This window comes from Taeniopygia guttata, chromosome 1A (genome assembly GCF_048771995.1).
Source record: "Taeniopygia guttata chromosome 1A, bTaeGut7.mat, whole genome shotgun sequence".
Lineage (NCBI taxonomy): Eukaryota > Metazoa > Chordata > Aves > Passeriformes > Estrildidae > Taeniopygia > Taeniopygia guttata.
In genome coordinates this window covers 44,141,203-44,161,518 of record NC_133025.1, presented here as the reverse complement: position 1 = coordinate 44,161,518, position 20,316 = coordinate 44,141,203, and the positions used below count along the sequence as shown (strand labels likewise).

The 20,316-nt window shown below is 39.4% G+C and overlaps 1 protein-coding gene and 1 non-coding gene across 2 annotated transcripts; one reads left to right on the top strand and one right to left on the bottom strand.

Moving 5' to 3' along the window:
- Positions 1-3,684: 3,684 nt before the first annotated feature.
- TRNAD-GUC (transfer RNA aspartic acid (anticodon GUC)) lies at positions 3,685-3,756 on the bottom strand. The gene has a single exon. It is a non-coding gene; the product is annotated as a tRNA-Asp (tRNA).
- Positions 3,757-3,926: 170 nt separating this feature from the next.
- Positions 3,927-19,160, top strand: LTA4H (leukotriene A4 hydrolase). The gene is made up of 19 exons (XM_002189024.7): positions 3,927-4,149; positions 5,077-5,207; positions 7,323-7,443; positions 7,910-7,978; positions 8,659-8,763; positions 11,086-11,138; positions 11,780-11,852; positions 12,169-12,309; positions 12,531-12,554; positions 13,507-13,577; positions 13,681-13,792; positions 14,610-14,754; positions 14,832-14,935; positions 15,285-15,355; positions 15,588-15,642; positions 16,477-16,572; positions 17,094-17,176; positions 17,904-18,008; positions 18,320-19,160. The coding sequence occupies exons 1-19, from the start codon at positions 4,003-4,005 to the stop codon at positions 18,438-18,440; spliced, it is 1,827 nt and encodes a 608-aa protein (XP_002189060.4). The 5' UTR covers positions 3,927-4,002; the 3' UTR covers positions 18,441-19,160.
- Positions 19,161-20,316: the final 1,156 nt, after the last annotated feature.

Genomic DNA, 20,316 nt, shown 5'->3' with positions numbered 1-20,316 from the left:
CTAGTTTATATTATTGTTGTTCCCGTGAGCCAAGTGGAGCTGCAGGAACATGCAGTGCCTGAATGCCCAGACCTTTGTGAAGATGTTGGAAATTCTCAATGAGAGGACTCAACTGCCAGCTCCTTGGTGGCATTCTGTGCTCACAGGCCCGCATGCTGCTGTGTGATTGCTGTGTGCCAGGGAGCTACAGGGGTGGGCTGCTCCTTGGGGGCACTGGGGCCAGGCTGCCACCAGCAAGGGCACAGACCACAGCACCTGCATATGGTGAAGCAGGCAGGGATGGCAGCAGAGACTGGGGACAGCCATGGCCCAGCTGTTGTCCTCACATAGCTCTTTTCCTAGGAGCTGATCCAAGGCTGGCACCATCAAAGAGCTAGCCAGGGCCGCTGGCAGCTAGACTCCTCAGTGGACAGAGAAGACTGCAGAACAAATTGGGGTTCTTGGGGCCAAAAGTTTGTGGATACTAATGATGACAAGCTGAAACTTCTCCAATGAAGATTAATTTTTTTTACATTGCTTATCTTATTTATATGATCCCCAGGTTCACCCTGTGCAGGGAGATCAGAAGCAAACAGCATCTACTGTTGCAAAGTGTTTCAGCACCTTCTAACAGGCCAAAATACCCCTCTTCTCCTAGCAACCAAAAGGTTTATCACTGGGAGTCTCTGTAAAAGAACCAAGGTGGAGTAAAGGGCTTGTATCCTCCTAAATGGCCAGTTCAACATATTTACATTGGATGTCCTGACCTGCAAGAAAGCTTGTGAACAATTTGTCATTGTCTATTCCTGCTATTACCCCTTGATGAGCATTTATACAGACATTTTCTAATAAGTTCTTCCTCATCTCCCTACTTACTGATTAGTTTACTTCCAAGTGATATGCAATTAACATAAGTTATTAAGTTTGAGAAGGGGTCCTAGCTTCTTTTCCTTGTTCTTAATCACCAATATAAAATTTCCAAAATACTCAGTTCTCGTAAGTTTGTGTTTCATAACTGCTAATGACATAAAGTGGTCTTTTAACATTTGCAAGCAATATTTTACTTTTCAAAAATCACCTTGAAAAAGGTTAATTGAAACATTCATCATGGCTAAGGGTACATAAAATGGACTTAGTTAAATACACCTATGAATACAACCCTCAGAGGACAAAATACTTGAAATTACACAGTCCCCAGGGTTTGAACACACTTAAAACAGATGCTTTAGCAAGATGCCATTAACATGCTTATACTGACGTTCCAGCCCACATCTCCTCACAGTGTTGCTTTGCTACCAGCCTATGAATTCAGCAAGATTGGAACTGGTCATTTGCTCTCCACGTTGCCCTTGTCTTGCTGGTTTGGCCACAGACCATCTGTAATACTGGCTGTCCATGAGCTTTTGATAAATTGAGGGTAATAAATCATGATGGCAAGCTAAGTGGAAGGAATAGAAGCATCAAAAGAGAGGAAGGTCTGAAACATGTGGGGAGCTGTGTCTGGGCTTGCTGGCATTCCAGATGTCCTGGCTCCGTACTGCCAGCTGGGGAACAACAGCACTGTGGGGTGGGAAGGGTTTGGTAGCACAGGAGAAGGGAAAGAGTTTGAGCTGACCTGGATGACTTAGGTGAGACCAAAGTATCCTGCATGTGGAGAGAGGCTGACCTTGTAAAACCCTGCTCAGTGCCCTGAGCTCCTTGTTCCTCTTCCTTTCACCTTTGTCCATGCACCAATGAGAATGCCTTTCTGGGACCTTGGAAGCTGAATATTTACAGCAAAACTTTGCCTCTTGGGTAGTGGCTTGAGCACCGTGAAAGCTAAATCTGAAAACAAGAACCACGACTAAGCAGGTATGAAACTGCTTACAAGACTCTTTTTTTATGACTAAAAACCCTGTGAGCAGAGTTCTGTTTTGAATTAATTGCTTTTCTTATCCCTTATTGTTTTATGACAGCTGAAATTGCCTGACTGGATGCCAACACTCATGAACAACTATGGTCTGACCTCTGTTTTGAAATAAACTGCCTACTAAGCAAAATAAGTTCCCTTGATTTTCTGATGACATATATATGTGGATTTTGAGAAAGAGAAGTGTCTGTGGCAGGAAACTCAGAAATCACGAAAGGGGAAATGTTATGGTTATTTTTTCTCCCTTCTATAATACAGACCTACTAAAACTCCTTCCTAGTCCTGCCTTAGTTTGTCTGGGCATGTGGCAGCAGTCTAGGGGTTTATACAAAGCTCCAGGGTATCACTGTGGATGGTGCTCACATCCCCTCTTCTTCATGTACTTCTCACATTGCCATCTCAGATTCACATCCAGATGGGACAGCTGGGGTGGTGGGATGCTCTTGAGAGGCCCATGGGCTTTGCCATCAGCTGATGAGCACACAGAAACCATCTCTTGGCCTTGCACAGTACATCAAGCCTAGCATTCCTCCTGTGGTCTCAGCTCCCCACAGCTCTTGGTGTGCTGCTCCCATGGCTGTCCACACTTGGGCTGAAGGTGTGCTGCTTCAGAAACCAATTTCTGAGGGTGACAGGGGTTAGATTCTGGATTTGGCATTACATGTCCATGGTTTCCAGCAATGCTGTGTTAAGAGTAATTGCCCTTTGTTGCCAAACTTTTCTGTCAAGTTGCTTCTTAGCTCTTATTACACAGAGAAAATTTCTCTTGTGCATATCCTCACTTGAGTGCTTGCTGCTGGTTGAGTGGATGATGCAAGGTTGCTCATGGTACAGATCTACTTTCAGTTCAGGGCATCAAATTAGCTTTACTGGAACTGCCAGAGTACACAAAGCCAGGGCCAGAGCAGGGCTCACCAGCCTCCTGCTCTGAACACCAGGCACATGCATCCTCACAGCTGGGTGTCTTGGCCTTTTGCCTTGGGTCTTAATTCCTTACTCCTTTTATGTGCAATTGGCCATGGAGCTATTTCTTGACTTGGAAAAATAGAAATTTGGGTGATCATATTTACTGTTCAGCATCTGCTGACCTCCCACAGACAGGAGGAGATCTCTCCTAGTACCTTTGTGCTGAACTGTGTAATAAATAATTAAATAGGTAAATAAGTTTCTGGCAAAAGGATTAAAAAAGATGGGGTGCCTTATAAAGCATTTGCAGTGATACTAAGTAAAGCTAAGCAGGGATGCTGGAGTCTCACAGCTGTTCTGCAAACTACTCTTAGCTGGTGCACATAGCTAAGTATGCTCCGGGCAGTATCCAGTGAAGCCTCAGGGCTTTCTGATCGCTGAAGCTCTCGTTTTGAGGACAAAAATGCCAGGCTGTGTTACTGCAAGCCAGGATACAGCCTCTGGCCTTCCACCTTCCCTCTTCTCCTGGGCCCATTTGACCTGTCCCTGTTCCCATTGTTTCTGACTCAAGTGAGTCTGGGTCAGGTTATTTCCATCCCAGTTTAAGAAAAAGGGTGAATGTTTTCGAGAGGTTTAACCCTTTTGTTCAGCTGTTTGAGCCATTAAAATATGAAAATGCTTTCCTTGTGCCTGCTCTCAGTTTTGCAGCTGATCTTGTGAAACTCTGCACTACCGCAGCCCTGGAGCAGGTGGGCAGCCAGACCGAGTAACTTGTCTTTCTGCTTTAGAGTCGGAGTCGTTTTACTACGACTGTCTGGGAACAGCTTTGATTTCCCAAAAAATTGATTTTGCCTTTATGTTAGAAAGCAGCTAGGGAAAAAGATTCGTACCTCCCCGTCGGGGAATCGAACCCCGGTCTCCCGCGTGACAGGCGGGGATACTTACCACTATACTAACGAGGAACTGTACACACGTTTCTCTTCCAGTAGGGTTCACATTCTGTGAGGGCCGAGTCGAGTCACTCTGGCTTCTCGGTTTACCCACCCCCTTCTCCCGCAATGCACCATGGGTTTTGTAGTTCTCACGGCGTTCCCCCGCCCTCTCCGCGCGGAGGGCGGCACTACACCTCCCAGGGGCCTCCCCTCCCCTCTCCGCGGCGGGTTCTGTGCCGCACCGGGTGGCACGGCCGGGCAGACGGCGCGTGAGCGATGGCGGACCCCAGCTCGTTCTCGTCTCCCGCGTGCTGCCTCACGCGGCACCTCCACCTGCGCTGCCGCGCGGACTTCGCGGCGCGCGTGCTGCGGGGCACGGCCGCCCTCACCGCGCGCGCGGAGCGCGAGGCGCTGCGCCGCCTGGTAACGGGGCTGAGGGGGGGGCGGTGAGGGCGGGACGCGAGGGGACCCCGCGGACCGCGAGGGGCGAGCCCGGAGCCCGCGCCGTGCCGCCTTCCCTTCCCCGTCCTTCCCTCGGCCGTCGTCCCGCTCCTTCCTTCTTTCCTTCCTTCCTTCCCGGACCCGCCGCCCCTGCCTGCTGCTCGGCTGGAGCCTGACAGCGCCTCGCAGCCCCCGGTTCCCGCTTAGCCCGCCAGAGCCGGCGCGGTGCGCAAGGGAAGGGCAAGACTGTGTCTTCCCTTGCTGCCGAAAATATGGGAATAAATCACTGGAAATCTAGATTTGGGGCTTTTTCGCCTGTGTGTTTCGTTATGCCAGGTGCTTTCTCTGTTATCTCTGTAAATAAGCATGTGAACCTCTTAAACTTCGCATTATATTCGAAGTTTGGGGGTTCTGGGCTTTTCTCATGCTGACTCCATAAAATTCTTTTGTGGTTGGCGCTTAGTTTTTTAGGGGAAAAGCCCAGTCCTATTAGTAATAAAGAGTAAGGCCTCGTTCCTGCTAAAAATGAGTACTGCACTATTTAATTCACCTTCCATTGCACGAAGGTCTGGATTCACAGTGGCGTGCTCCAACAGGAGCCTTAGCAGGGGCTTTTATACTGTTCTCCTCACTTCATAGCAGTACTGTGGAGTTGTTACCTTTGCAGTTTTTCTTAATAAATTCACTTCTGTGGTTAGAAGTTGGTTTTCTTCCTCTATCCCTTCCAGCTTTCCTAGTTCAGTGCTACTCTCTTAAAATGCTGGTTACCAGTGGTCAACAGAGTCAGCTTTTCTGGTTTTATTTAGAAAATACTTTTTCCTTCAGAGGGACTTGTGTTTTAAGATTTCAGAGTGCTGCATTTATTATTTTACACTATTTAACTGGCATGCAATATGTTCTTTATCACAGGTCCTGGATACAAAAGACGTACAGGTATTTAAAGTGACTGTAAATGGACAGGATGCACAGTTTGCTTTTGGAGAAAAGCACAGTTTCAAGGGGACCCCTCTAGAAATCACATTTCCAAATGAACTAAGAAGGTACACACTTTTCCCTGCTCCTTTAGGTGATTTTCAAAATTCACTGTATAAGCTGCTTGTCTGCCTGTAGGGTTGTTGAGTAAAGCTTGCAAAGGGACTTAGAAATTAGAATCAGGGTATTGCATTTGTTTTGTATGATCTTGTAGATTAATGTCATATTTGGCTTGCATTAGTCAAAACTTCAAGAGTGTTTGTATCTGTCCCCAGACCTTGTATCAGGTACAAAATTAATTACTAAACTGAGTAGCAAAATAATGAGAAATTTATCACAATTTTTCCAGTGCTTCTCATCAGTAATATTGTTTCTGCTTTAACTACCTGGTTCAGAATTGTTGCAGTGTAGAGCACGTGAAGATACAGCCCCTGTTGGATTTTCTTTTGTACAAGGGCTGGTTCTGCATTTCTGTAGAACTTCAGGTTACCACTATGATTAGATAAGAGCATGTTTTCAAATAATCAAAGTTTTATTTTGTTGACTATGCTAATTCATGTTGGCAGCATGATGGAGAGTGAACTAACCAGGGTCTACCTCTTAATGTGCATGAATTCAAAAGCTGTTGCCAAATTACAGTATGTTTTTTGGCATTTTGCTTTGTATTTTGTAACTCAGTGATATCTCAATCCTCCATGGTGCCAAAACTGAAAGCTGTGATTGTATAAGGAAGTTCCCTTGTTTGAATAAAATTGAATATTAAGTTACTTCTTACTTCTTATTGTTTGGTTTTTAGAACTCCTTGCTACCTATAAAAACTCTTTCAGTTTAGTCTGTTTTTTAAGCTTTTTTTTCTTTTTAATGCTGTACTTTGAATTAGTGCAGTTAAGAAACACAAATAATGAGGAAGAGAAAGGAATGTCATAAAATAGTTGTCCTTTCTGGAGAAACACTTCTGATCTCTTATGAAATTGAACAAATTAAGTACTTGAGCAAACATGCCACATCAGAAATATAGGCCCATTTCTTTTATTTGACTTTCAGCTGCCTTTTTTTTTTTTTTTTTTAAGTTCTAAATTTCCTGGTTAAAACAAAAAGAGGAGGTATGACTTGTGACCATAAGAATTCATAATCTAGTGTAAGACATAGTTCCCCATGTAACTAAAACAACAATAGGAAAGGGTGGGGGTTACAACTGGAAGTCTGATCGTCTGATCGTTGAGAAAGAATTGTGCCTTATGGTAATACCAGTTATTTTCTCTTTTCTTGTCTAATATGTACTTTGGAATACTGGTTATAAACGAGATGTGTACACCTGGTCAGCTTATCTAGTGTGCAATTCCTCTGATTAGCTGAAGCTTGTTCTGATTTATGGCTGGATTGTTTATTCCAAGAGTTGCATGTATAATCTGGAACTTTCTGAGAACAGAAGCAAGTACTTCCATGTACTTTGGGTGTCAGTGATGGTTAAGATGTTTTTAATAAATAAGAGTATGAATGTGTCAGGTTAGTGTGTGTTCCCTCATTAGCAAACTGATTCCCGTCTTACACATAACTGTTAGTTTTTGTGTGACACTAGTTCTGAAACTCTGAATAAAACCTGAACATTATTTATCTTTCTTGTTAACTCCTACTGTTAATAGGAATTAATTCTACAATTACTGATAATTTTCAGGGTGTTTTTTTCTTCTTAAGGATAATACTTACAGAACATTAACATCAGACAGAAAATCTAAATTTTTAATGTACAGAATACTTATTCTATGTTATTCGGTCCTGTATCTTCTTATGTAGGGTTTTGCACTCATGTAGGGGTTTTTTTTTTGTTTGTGTATTGCAGAGGGTTTTTTACACTAACATGTACAAGGTAACTTAGCTGTGACAAAACTATACACATGTAGCTGGCCCAAATAGTCTGTGCTTTCCTTGAAGAGAGAAGAGGAAAAGTTTCTGGTTAGTAAAAACAATAATAAAAGTACCTTGGGATGTAAAAATGAAATAAGCTAACCATTTTTTAATACCCTAACTGAAAGGGAATTATCGCTTTTAATATGATACTTATTCTGATTTTTAATGCTTTTGAGACAGTGCTGCAGACCTGCTTTTCGGACATCTTTGCAGAGGAATTTCAATGTGATCAGGATTTGTGTCAAAACAGTCTGACTGTGTTCTTCATTGTACAGGGGACAAGAAGCAATTGTTGAAATCTCTTTTGAAAGCTCTCCACAGTCTTCAGCTCTCCAATGGTTTACTCCAGAGCAAACTTCTGGAAAGAAACACCCATTTCTCTTCAGCCAGTGCCAGGTTGAGTTCATTTTTTCCAAACTTGTTGACATACCACTGTAATTTCCCTTGGTTTCTAAAGAACTGGAGAGAAAGGCTAGAAAGGGGAAGGGCAGTAGCCTGTAACTTCTAGCTGTGTGTCAAAGGTCCTAAATGAAAGCACTTAATGTTAGGCTGTTGTTGAGATTTTATTATATATTTACAGTTTGGTAATTCTGGAACTGCTTTACCCACTCCAGTATCCATATGTTGAAGAACATATGGTCCTTTACAACCAATACTTTTGTCCATTGATCTGCCTTACCTACTATTATTTCTTTTACAAAGGCCTGTAAGCTCTAAGTGATAGAAGTGCTGGATTACAGATAACAAATTCTCTGGAGGAGCCGTCTAGACTTGCACTATAGTGTATTAATTGATTTATTTCTAGTCCTCTGCATTAGAAAGACAGTTTTGTTTTATCTTCTTTTCTTTTCTCCCTCTCTAGGCTATCCACTGCAGAGCCATTTTTCCATGCCAAGACACTCCTGCTGTGAAACTAACCTACTATGCAGAGGTAGATGAACCTAAGTCCTGTGTCTTAACTGAAGACAAATGCTACAATGGGTGAATTTATATTGGTCAAGGTTTTTTGGTAGCTGCCAGCACGTGGCCTAATATAAAACCACAGTATTGACTTTCAGCTCAATGTGAGAGGAAAGAGGTGATCTTCCCTGTGGCAGTTCTCTAACTTTACCATTTCCTTTTTGTATATGTCAACTCTTTTTTTCATTATTATGTATCTATTTGCAAAAGGAAGTAAAAATGCAGTAGTAAGAAAGAAAGATGCTGGAAAGATGAAGGAAAAGCTGACAGTAAGACAGCAAGGAGTGCTGTAAAGTAAAAAAATACTTGAAAAGGACTTAAGTAATAGATTTTGGTATAGAGTTAGGGGATATTTGCAGTCCTGGTGTAAATAGTTTTAAGGAAGCAAAAAGCAAGATAGATGTGCACTGTGATATTACAATTCAGTTGTCTGAAGAAAGTGAGCCTTTTAACTTCTGTTGGAGGTACTCCTCTGATTAATTCAATATTTCCTGTCTTCAAGACAACATTTTCTGTATGCTTTATATTCTGCTTGGCAGAGATGACCTAATAACAGAACAAATCTGGGCTAGTCTTTGTTATCAACTGCTTGTAGTATGGAGTATAATGCTGAGAGCCAGCTGCATTGCTTATGGCTGTGTGCCCTTTCAGATATCCGTCCCAAAGGAGCTGGTGGCTCTGATGAGTGCGAATCGCGATGGAGAGGCGCCCGACCCAGAGGACAGCACCCACAAGGTTTACCGCTTCAGCCAGAACGTAAGTGCTCCGGGCTAGGAGATGGCTGCACGAGGTCTTACTCCTCACCTGTGCGGCTCACAATCGCCTCAGGTGTGGTTTTGGTGTCATGGATAAATCATGTGACTCACATAGGTCTTTTCCACTCTAGAAATGTGAGGCATTATGGAACTCCAGCTCTGAGAAGACAACCAGTAAACGCTGGTGCTGCTGGTGTTTACTGGTCATTTTTGGCACTGCCAGAAAAGCCAAATTCAAGTTTTGAAAATGTTTCAATACTCAAAACTGGTCCTGTCACAACTTTTTATCTGCACTGATTTTTGGAAAATAGTGCAGATGCAAATAATATGGAAGGAAGTTTTGGAAAACAGACCCTGCAAGTTTTAAACTCACCAAGAGCGTTCATCTAAGCAGTGGAACTCAACGTCAGAACCAGTTTTTAGCTTGAAGTTAGGCAAATTCTGACAACAGATTTTTAGGTTTTTTTTTTTTTTAATGGGAAAACTTTGGTTTCTATGGAAAGTATCTCCAGCCAATTTAAGATTACTGTTCTCTGGAAGTTTTATTAAGTGGTGCAGCTATTCTAATGATTCCACTGCTCATAAAGCAGCAGTCCTGATTTACTCTTCTGGCATTTTTTGTTCTCACAGTTTTTTGGATTACAGTTCTGGTGTTTATGAGCTCTTTTGGTGAGCCCAGTTCATTTTGCTGAACAAACAGATTAAATTACCATAAATCTGGGCTGCTGACACTGAATAACTGCAAGGAGGAATGGTATGATGTGACTGGAGGAGAGGAGGGGGTTAGAGTACTCTGAACAGCAGCAGCTGTCGGGTTTGATTTGGCTGCTGCATGAAACCTGAGAGAGGGGAAAAAACAGTTCCCTTATCTGTGAGCACATCAGTAAGCAGTGCTCTGCCCTCTCTGTGGAGCCAAAACATTTGCTACTCTCAGTCTAGAAGACTTCTATGTTGTCTGTGTAATCCAGAGATGAATGTTATCTAGGAATACACTGTTGAAAAGCATGATGGACTTGTACCAGAAATAACATTTAGTGTAATTGAAATTATACTACACTTTCTGATAGAGAAAACCATTACTTTTTTTAAAAAGACATGCTTTTCTTTAAAGAAAACACATTAAGCACAAAATACATAAATGAAAAAAGGCATGGAAAAAGGACATGCCCGTCGCCTGATGTTAATACTGATTTGTTAAAAAATGTGTCTTTTTCCTCAGATGAAAAGGCAAATGCATCAAGCTCTTGGACATATAGGTGTGCTGAGGCTTACCTAAAACTCCCTTTTCTGCATAGCCAGGCTGGAAAAAAGGGTAGTGGAGAGCAACCTCTGTAAAAATGAGTTTACAACCCAACAGTCATTGACATTTGAATTACAAAATGTCAAATTAGCAGATTGGACATCAAAATGTGGAGGTGTTTTTTCTTAACTCATCTATAACATAATTTAAGGGACTTTGTTCTTTTCAATAATATGTTCTGTGGGTTAATAGGTAAAATTAAAACACAGATGATGATATGTGTATTTTAATAAACAATATTTAAATGGTTTGTGGGTAACAGTGGAATAAAATTTTCTGAAATTGTGTCTCCAACTAATTACGATTTTAAGTCTTACTTATTTAACATTGTTTAAATTCAGATGAAGTGGAACTTTTACAGGAATGGCTGTATTATCACCTTTTCTTTCCAGAGCACTTGGAGAAAGCAGTTCTCTATAAAGATACTTCAGTTAGGAGTTGTTTTCATTGAAATAACAAATATTTAGAGTTTTTTTAAATTCCAAACATGGAAATCAAATATACACATTTTGATTATTCCTGAATCTTTTTCCTTTAATGTATTTATATCCATAAATATTCTTGTTTGCTTCATTAAGTCTCTTCCTGTATCTTTCTGCGTGATAAAACTGCCCTTTATTTGAGCAGTATCTCTTGACTTCTCCTTCCATAAAATTTAGTGGAACTGAAATTAATATGAAAAACTGACTTTCTTTTGAAGAGAAACCAAACCAGCAGGAATTTGAATGCAGATTTTTTCAAAGTTAGAGTTTGAAAAATACTTAGTGGATTCTGTAAGTTTTTCAAATAGGTAGAGTTTTGTGGGTTTTGCCTGAAACATCTGAAGCAAGTACATCCTGTAGATAAAGGAGTATCATTTGGGAAGAAGGAACAATGTTTTTGAAAAAACAGCGCCTGCCTTTAAGGCAGGAAACTCTGGAGGAAAACTTCTTTATTTGTATACTTTTGTTCTTCTCTGAGTCAGTAGTCTGATAACTGACATTACAAATAAGATTTCTTTATTTTTCCTATGTTCTCCACTAGGTTCCCATACCTTGCTACTTGTTTGCTTTAGTGGTTGGAGCTTTAGAAAGTCGGTGAGTGAATCTCTACAATGTATAAATATTAATAACCACAATAAATATTTTGAGCTTTTTAAAAATTGTTTCTTGGTCTTATTTCTAAATTTAAAGTGCCTTAGAAATTCAGTTAACCTGTTCATTTGTATCAAACTGCACATATCTTGATTTGCTCTTGAATAATTTTTTTACTTGTGCTGTAAATTAGAGAAACAGCATAAAGAGTTTGGACCTGAAAAAGCCCTTAGTGGTTAAAATTTAGCACAGGGAAGAGATCTTCTTTCCTGGTTAACAGATAAGCCTTTTCTGTAAAAGGCAGAAAAGTATTGCTTCAGCTTTATTTCTCATTGGCACAAGGTTGTGTTAATCCAGGCCACAATAATGCTTCTATATTAGGGCTTGATAGCATTTAAAACTCTGTAAGTGGTTTTCCTGTTCTTTTGTGCTGAATAATGCATGCATGTTTATTTTGTTTTCTAAGGCTTTGCTTCAGCAATGGAGAGGAAAAGCAGACAAAGATTCTCTAATGAGTTTCCTCTGCAATGTGGGTTACTCAAGAGCTGTGGGTTACAGTTACACATACGCTGTCTGTATTAGTTTCCCATAGAATTACTTCTGGTTTGTGCTGTCTTATTGGCATTTATTTTTACTTTCAACAGAAAGATTGGCCCAAGGACACTGGTGTGGGCTGAAAAGGAACTAGTGGATAAATCAGCCTATGAATTTTCTGAGGTGAGTAATTAACAACAACAAAATCCAGTGTTGTAAGATGACTATTTCACGTAGTATTGGAAAAGAAACAGACTACAGTTCTCTGTTTTGGTCATCTTTAGTTCTCCTTTGTCTACCTCCCATCCCACAAAATGCTACTATTCTATTGCAGTACGAACTTAGTGCTGAAAATACATATTGATACAGTCCCATACTTGTTTTACATGTGAGACTTGCCAAGGTGAAAGGGAATGAAATATGGGGTCAATAGCTTATTATTTGTTCAGTGTTTATAGTCAGAAATCATCTTAGAAATTAATGTGAATTCTTGTTTCAGGCTGAAGCTATGCTGAAAACAGCAGAAGATTTGGCAGGACCTTATGTGTGGGGACAGTATGATTTGTTAGTCTTACCACCTTCTTTTCCTTATGGTGGTATGGAGAATCCCTGTCTTACTTTTGTAACTCCAACGCTGCTGGTAAGTATAGCAGTGATAAAAGTTAGCTTTTCCTTAGAGCTTGCATGTCAATCAGGTGATGGATAGCAATGCACAAATTGGATTAGTCTTCTTCCTAGAAAGACCTGTAAATGTTCCTGCCTCCTTTGGAGTTAGGTGTCATACAAGAAACTGCATGAAGTGATTTATTTTGAGGCTGACTTGAACCTAACAACTAACTTGGCTTTCCCTTTTCTTTTTAGGCAGGTGATCGATCTCTATCAAATGTAAGTCAAAAATAGATTCGTCTCTTCAAGTAGAACACAACTTGAAGATGTATCTGAATTCCTTTATAATAAATACCTGAAAACTTGGTCTTTTTTAATTGGGGAAATTAAAAGTTAAGGCAGTAACCCAAGAACTCTTACAAAAGCGAGTGTTAATTTTAAGTAAACTCTGTAAAGTATCCATTTTATATAATGGACAGATGGACATAACATGGATGCCTATATACATCTATATACACAGGGAGCTGACTGAGGTTAGCTGCTCTACAACTCTTTTCCTATCCTGTTAAACCACAACATCTGTGTATAGATGTGTTTAAAAATCACAACTGACTTGGCTTCATCAAAATCGTTAGGAGATAACTTCTTCCTCTATGTGTCTGTGCACTAGAACTCATAATATACAGATTTCTTCAAAGTGGAAATAATGAGTACAATTAGAATAAATACTTATTTTTTCTGCAATGCTGAATACTCTGAATGCAATTTTATTGCCTATGTCTTTTTACTAGACAGATGTACTGCTAAACTTAAAAAAAAAAAAAAAGGTTGTCTTAAATGAAGAATTCTTAAATATTTGACATGGGTACTTTTTAATAAATCATGCATCATTTGCTTTCCCATTGCAGAAGTTGCTTAGGTGAGAAAGCAGTACTAGTCCATGACTTGGTATTCTGTATTCTGAAATGTGATTTCATAAGCAGGTTACCTACACCAAGCCGTTGATCAGTATGGCTCTGTGGCTTTAGGCTGGACATTGAAAATTTCTGTTAGCTATGCTAGCATTGGTCCTCTGCTTAAAATTCATATGGCTAGATCTGCAGAACTGTGCATGCTAACTGACTTTGTGAAGTCAGCAAATGAGATTCCATCAGCATTTTGTTCTTTTTGTCGGGATCTGATAACTTTTTTCCAGAGGAGTCTAAGTGGTGGAACTGTTTTTGTGTTTTAGGTTATTGCACATGAAATCTCTCATAGCTGGACAGGAAACTTGGTAACCAACAAAACATGGGAGCATTTTTGGTGGGTATAATGTTCAGTGCAATGCAAATCATACTTTACATTTAATCTGTAAAGAGACTAACTAAATTCATTTTACCATCCTACTTCATCAATGTCTTTCCAGGCTGAATGAGGGTCATACTGTGTACCTGGAACGCAGGATCGGTGGTCGGTTGTTTGGTGAGCAGTTCAGGCACTTTCAGGCCCTAGGAGGTTGGCGAGAACTGCAGAATACGGTAAATAGTTTTAAAGTCATCATATGGTTTCCCACAAGTAAAATTTGTCTTGTCAGCTTTCCTAATGCTTTCTTATTAGAGGATGAACAACTTTGGTTCCAAGGTGTTTGATTACTACCCAAGGTTATAGCTTCATGTACTCAGATTAGATAAAGCTCTTTGAATTGTATTAAGCTTTTCTGTAAGGATGAGCATCTTTACAGCCTCTTCTCGTTGTTCTGGGTATCACTAAATTGCAGTATTACTTGTTAGCATAATGCTAAGCAGCTGAAAGTTTATCAAAATTATCTGCAGCCATGGCCATCAGAATTTCCAGTGCCTCGTGCAAGCAAGTGATTTCTTACTGTCTAAGAAGGTTGTTTAGTTTTGTGTTTTGGTAGCATAATCAAACTTTATTTTTTAGATTTCTAGTCTGTGATAGCTTACTAGTTCCCTGAGCAGCCTGAAATCTGTTCTGCCCATATCCAGAGCTGAAGTTTTGCTGGCACATCTCCTTCTGTCAACAGAGGTTTTAAATTCAAAGGCTTAATGACATAGTTCAAATAGTTTGTTAATAAGGGGATAAATATAGCCAGACTAATAGGTGCTCATAGTTAGACATTTACTGCTTTGAGACATCTGGAGCACACAGTGGTTGATTCTAAATTTTAGTAATTTAAGGTTTGTGCAGATTCAGAACATCAGGATAAAGGAGAATGCTTTGAAATGAAGCTGTCTCAGTTTTGGATGGTTTATACCTTTATAAATAGAAGTAGTATAGATCTGCAGGAGTGCCAGTTTTCCTAGATTGATATGTGTTCTTTTGTCTTTGGCACAGATAAATACTCTTGGAGATAAAAATCCAGTAACTAACCTCGTCATTAATCTGGATGAAGTAGATCCTGATGTTGCCTATTCATCCGTGCCATATGAGAAAGGCTTTGCTTTGCTTTTTTACCTTGAACAGCTCCTTGGAGGACCAGGTAAGCATTAGTCAGATTTTATATGTTTTTGTTTTCCACCTTAATTTCAAACACTAAAATATTTTCTTCTTTGTTAGATGTCTTCATTGGCTTCTTGAAGGCTTATGTTCAGAAGTTTGCTTATAAAAGCATTGTAACGGAGGACTGGAAAAAGTTCTTGTACTCTTACTTCAAGGATAAGGTTGGGTAATATTTAAAACTGATTGCATTAAATCCTTTAATTATGTGAAATTCTGACTTAGGTCAGAACTTATTTAAAGACCGGTTCTTTATATTTCTTTATTTCAAGAACTTAATGTGATGTAATCTGGGATTTTATGAAGATGAGTTTGCATTATGATGCCTTTTAATTTTATTTTTTTTTCATAGAGGGGATTGCTTTGCTTTGAAGTAATCTGTGTAGGATTCTTCAGGGTAATTGGAAGAATGTTATCAAAACAAATAAAAAGATTGAAACTAGATTTCATTTTCTCAAAAAAAAATCCTAAAATCAGATTTAAAATTTAATAAGGTTTTGTGTTTCTTTGTAGGTAGATATTCTTGATAAAGTTGACTGGAACTCATGGTTTCATGCTCCAGGAATGCCACCAGTGAAGCCTACGTAAGCTGAACTCTTCTGTAGTTCAACTTTTCCTTCTCCAGGTTGCGTGTGATTTTCCTAACTGTCATGATGCAGTTTATAAACAGGGTGAAAGTCTTAAAAATGTTTAATTGGAGAATGCCCTAGTACTATGTAGGTGTATATAGGAGTAAAAATAGTCACTCTTAATGTTTTCAGTATTTTATTCTGTGGTTGTTTCATTATGTGATCCTTTGTTTTCAATATTTGACAGGTATGATATGACACTATCAAATGCTTGCATTGCCTTGAGCCAAAGATGGATCCAAGTGAGTGGTTAAAGAATGCTGAAGTGTCCCTGTCTTGAAAAGCTAATATTTTTTGTTACACAAAGAGAGCTGTTCTTTTCTGAAATCTCTCATTTGTTGTGAGTGTGTGTATTTATAGTCACAGTATGGCTGCCATGGATTTTGCATTTCCTAGAATAGCTCTTCATTGTAGAGTCAAGGGATTAGCTGTGAGGTCTGTCTGTGAAGTGCAGTCCATATTTTAACAAGGTACAGAGCCAACTTCTTGTTATACATATGTAGTAACCAAACAGAAAATACTATTTTTGAAACCCTGATATTATGGCTTGATTTAAAAACAAATGCCAGGGTACCTCTGCATTATTGATTATTGTATTAGCAGTAGTTCCTCTATGATATACTGGATTTGGTATGTATTTCCCATCAAAAACAGGTATGTAAAGTATATTAATTAATACCACATAATTTTCTCCTAGTTTGAAGCATAGAAGTCATACAACTAATAGAGAATTCAGCATACCCTCCTTTTGTTACCTCTGTAGTTTTCACGATACTTGCATCCTATCTTTTATCTTTCTTTTTCTGAATGTTAATTTTTATAAAAAAGTATTTGATTTTTCACTTAACTAACAGAAAGACAGTGGTGATAAAAAGATCAGTGAAGAGAAGATAAGTGAAGAGTACAAACATCAGCAGCTTAAGTCCCTCCTTTCCCCTTATTGTAACATCCTGCACAGATACAAATCAGTATCTTCTTTAAGTGAAATGACTCAACAGTGTTTATATCAAAACAAAAAATTACACCTGATTGTATTTTGAAATACCTATTAAAAATAAGAAACTGCTCTCTTTTAGGCAAAAGAAAGTGATTTGAGCTCATTCAGCTCAGCAGACCTGAAGGAAATGTCATCTCATCAGTTAATTGAGTTCCTGGCACTGTTGCTTCTGGAGGTAAAAGCACACCTGGGATTACTTGATTCTGATATCATAAAAGCAGGCATAGAAACTCTACTGTGCATTGAAATAAAGTTACTATTTTTCTTTTATGTTTTGCTAAATTAATCTGCTCCCACTATGCATAGTTATTGAAAACTTCAGCCTTGCCTCCCTTATTATGTCTGGCTCTTCAGCTAATAAACAACAAAGTATTTTGGTTTCAAAGCTAAAAACAAAACCATGAGGTGTTTGAATCAGTCTATACCAGATGTTATAGCAAATGAGCTATCAATAAAATTGAGTAAGAATACTTTGTCCTGAATGTTTCAATAGTGCAGAATGTGGGAATTAGGTAATATTTATTCCTTGCCCCTTTCCATACACTGAAAAGATAAAAGGAACAAATAAAATATTTGTCATGGTAGGACTTCAGTTTCTTTGTAGCATCAATCTTCTTGAATTAGTCTGTTTATTATTGAAATATCTGGCTTTAAGTCTTCCTCTGGCTTATTCTGACCGTGCAATCTCTTTTTCAGGCACCTCTTCCATTGTCACATGTCCAACGCATGCAGGAAGTATACAACTTCAATGCTATAAACAACTCTGAAATAAGATTCAGGTTTGTTCTAGCATGGGCACTTTTGAAATATTAAACGTTTTCATAAAACAAGTTGTCCTACTTCACCTGAGACATCCTGTTTTACAGAACTGGGGCAGGGTTTGGGTTTGGGGTTTTTGTTCTTGTGGTTTTGTAAATGCATGTGCAGGCATCATTGCTTACTAGAATGGTATGCTGTTATTCATGAATTAGGCAAATACAGTCTAGTAGAATAACTCAGTGGACGGTAGATAAGCTGTTCTTTATTTTACTGGCATGCTAGCAAAAGAACCTGATGACCTGATAACAAAGTATTTTAAACATATTGTATGGTTTCTACTTCTTGTAACAAGATCAATTTCTTTTTAAAACAAAAAAACACATGCACCCATGGTGACATTTCATTTGGTTGGTTGGTTGTTTAATCCATTGGTCAAATGGGACAAGTGCTGTGTAATTCAGTTCTGAGTGATGCAGCTGGACACTATTGTAATATAAAAAAATACATAGCTGCAGAAAATAATCCTCCATTTTGGAGGAACGTGAATGCAATCTTCTCCTGTTGTACAAAAAAGTTGATGTATGTAATGTGCTAGTCAAACACTAAATATTTTATGTTCAGCTAGAATCTCATTCCCATGATACACAGCAGTGCTCAAAGCATTTATGGGAACAGAATCGTTAGATAACCGACCACCACACTACCACAAATGAAATTATAAGTGCAAATTTTTTCTTCCACCTCCAGATGGCTGCGCCTCTGTATCAGGTCGAAATGGGAAGAAGCTATTCCTCTGGCTTTAAAAATGGCAACAGATCAGGGCAGGATGAAGTTTACTCGACCATTGTTCAGGTAAAGTAATCTCCAAATTTCAGGAGCTCATGCTGTTGGCATTTCTAGTATAATGGAATGTATAATACTTGAAATGCATTTGTTGTACATGTTCAAGTGGCCTAATACAGAATTCTCTGTGTACTGTGAACAAGCTTATCTTCAGAGGCTCTTTCCACTTGCTGACATTTTTTTGCATAGAAGAAACCTTAGTCCCAGGATGCACATTAAGGCAAGGCTTTTGAGGGAAAAGTGAATTATTAGAAAAATCTGTGTTGTATTATTTTCCTGGATTTTTGTAATGGTGCCCCCTCCTACTCCTTCTTTTACAGGGACCTTTACAATTTTGACAAGAGTCGAGATCTGGCTGTCCAGACATTTCTGGAGCATAAAGCCTCTATGCACCCCGTCACTTCGATGCTTGTGGGCAAAGACTTGAAGCAGGACCAGTGACAAATGTACTTATTTCTTTGAGATTTTTGTGTTTCTGAAAGAAGAGACTGATTACCCAAACTGTTGATATACATGCTTGATTATGCCATAAAATGCTCTCTGCTGCTTTGGTACTTATATAACTAAAAATTAATTTTCCAAATCAAGTTCAGTACTGTTGCAGTAGATAGCACTGCCAGCAGACTCCAGCTACTCTCAGACTCTGACTGCAGGCTTCCCTCGTAGACTCTGATGCCAGCAGCTCCAAAAGCAGCCCCTCACAACAGGGCCAGCAAAAATACTCTACCCTTTCTATCTTTCTCCTTTTCTGTCTCCCCCTCGACCAGCTAACCTACTCTTTTGTAACACCCATCCTCATTGGATACAACTGTGTCCCACTAAGGGCAAGGCAGTTCCTCCTCTTTGATAATTAGCACAGCTGTAATTCATCAGGGGCAAGGTTGCTTGCAATCCATTCTCCTACACTTTCTGTTTTGCATTTCCAACTAAAGCAGCAAAAATACTACATCTCTGGAATTGAGAGAATGTTTTCATTACAAGCAATTTTTAGAATACACAAAAACTGTTCTGAGATGTAGTCATTTGTCAGTGATAGAATTGAAGAACTTGGAAAATTATTGGTGGATGGTATGGCTCTTTGTGCACAGCATTCTTTTCCATAGCACAGTGGTTGAAACTTCAAGTACCTAAAGAATAAAAAATAAATCTTTTCATTCCCTACTTGGCTGTCTTGTCTGTATATTGATATGTAAAAAAGTTTTGATTTAATAGTTTTATTTATTCATCTTTGTTGTGGGAGAAATTTTTATTATGAGTCCAAGAGGACAATGAAGGCCAAATGTTTTTTCAACCCACTATTTATTTTCAAAACTTATTATTGTAGGGGGGCTAAAGCCCAAGTCTTTCCTTATCCAGTTTGATTATTTTAATATTTGGATTTTTCAGCTAGTTCTGGGCACTACCCCTGTGCTCATACAACAACTGAAGATAAGTTCAAAAATAATGGGAGAGCTGTTTTTCCTGTATTTGTTACAGCAGTTCCAGCCAATGGTTTACATGATCCTGTGGCAAATGCTGCCATCTCTAGGCTGAGTCTTGCAGCGAGTTTGATAACAACAGTTTGCATAAATTAAATCTGTTGGTATAGGGATAACCCATATCAAGGAGTGACAAACAAAACCTGCTGGTTTAGGGGAGGAGAGTGGCAATGTAATTGTGGCAAAAGGTTTGGTTTAATCCTAGCATAGCACTTAGGATGAGAGGGGAGCCTGTCAGCTGATTTCCTTCTGGGTTTTGATCCATATAAGCTTTCAACTTGTGGTTTAAACCCAGGTAGTAAGTAATCCCCACGCAGCTGCTTACTCTCCCCCATAGGATGGCATGGGGGAGAGAATTGGAAGAGTAAGATTGAGAAAACTCATGCATTGAGATAAAGAAAGACAGTTTAACAGATGAAGCAAAAGCTGCACACACAGGCAAAGCCAAACAAGGAATCAATTCAGTGCTTCCCACAGGCAGGCAGGTGTTCAGCCATCTCCAGGAGAGCAGGGTTACTCAGGGAGACAAATGCCATCACCCCAAAAGTCCCCCTGCTTCCTCCTTCCTCCAGCTCCATATGTGATCATGAGCTCTGGTCAGAGGAGGGCATATATCATATTAACAAGCTCTTGTTTGAGTTATCAGACTGCAATGAAAACTGTCCTTTGTTTATAAATGCCTTATGTCACTAGTTTTGGGGTAACTTACATTTTGTTGTAAAAGCCTATTTATCATATACAATGCTTTGGTAGTTAGAGTTCCTGCTGCCAGATAATCCTGGTTTCTTGCTTTCAGAGTCAGAAAAAAGAAAATTGTGGCAGACATGGTTTTCTCTACC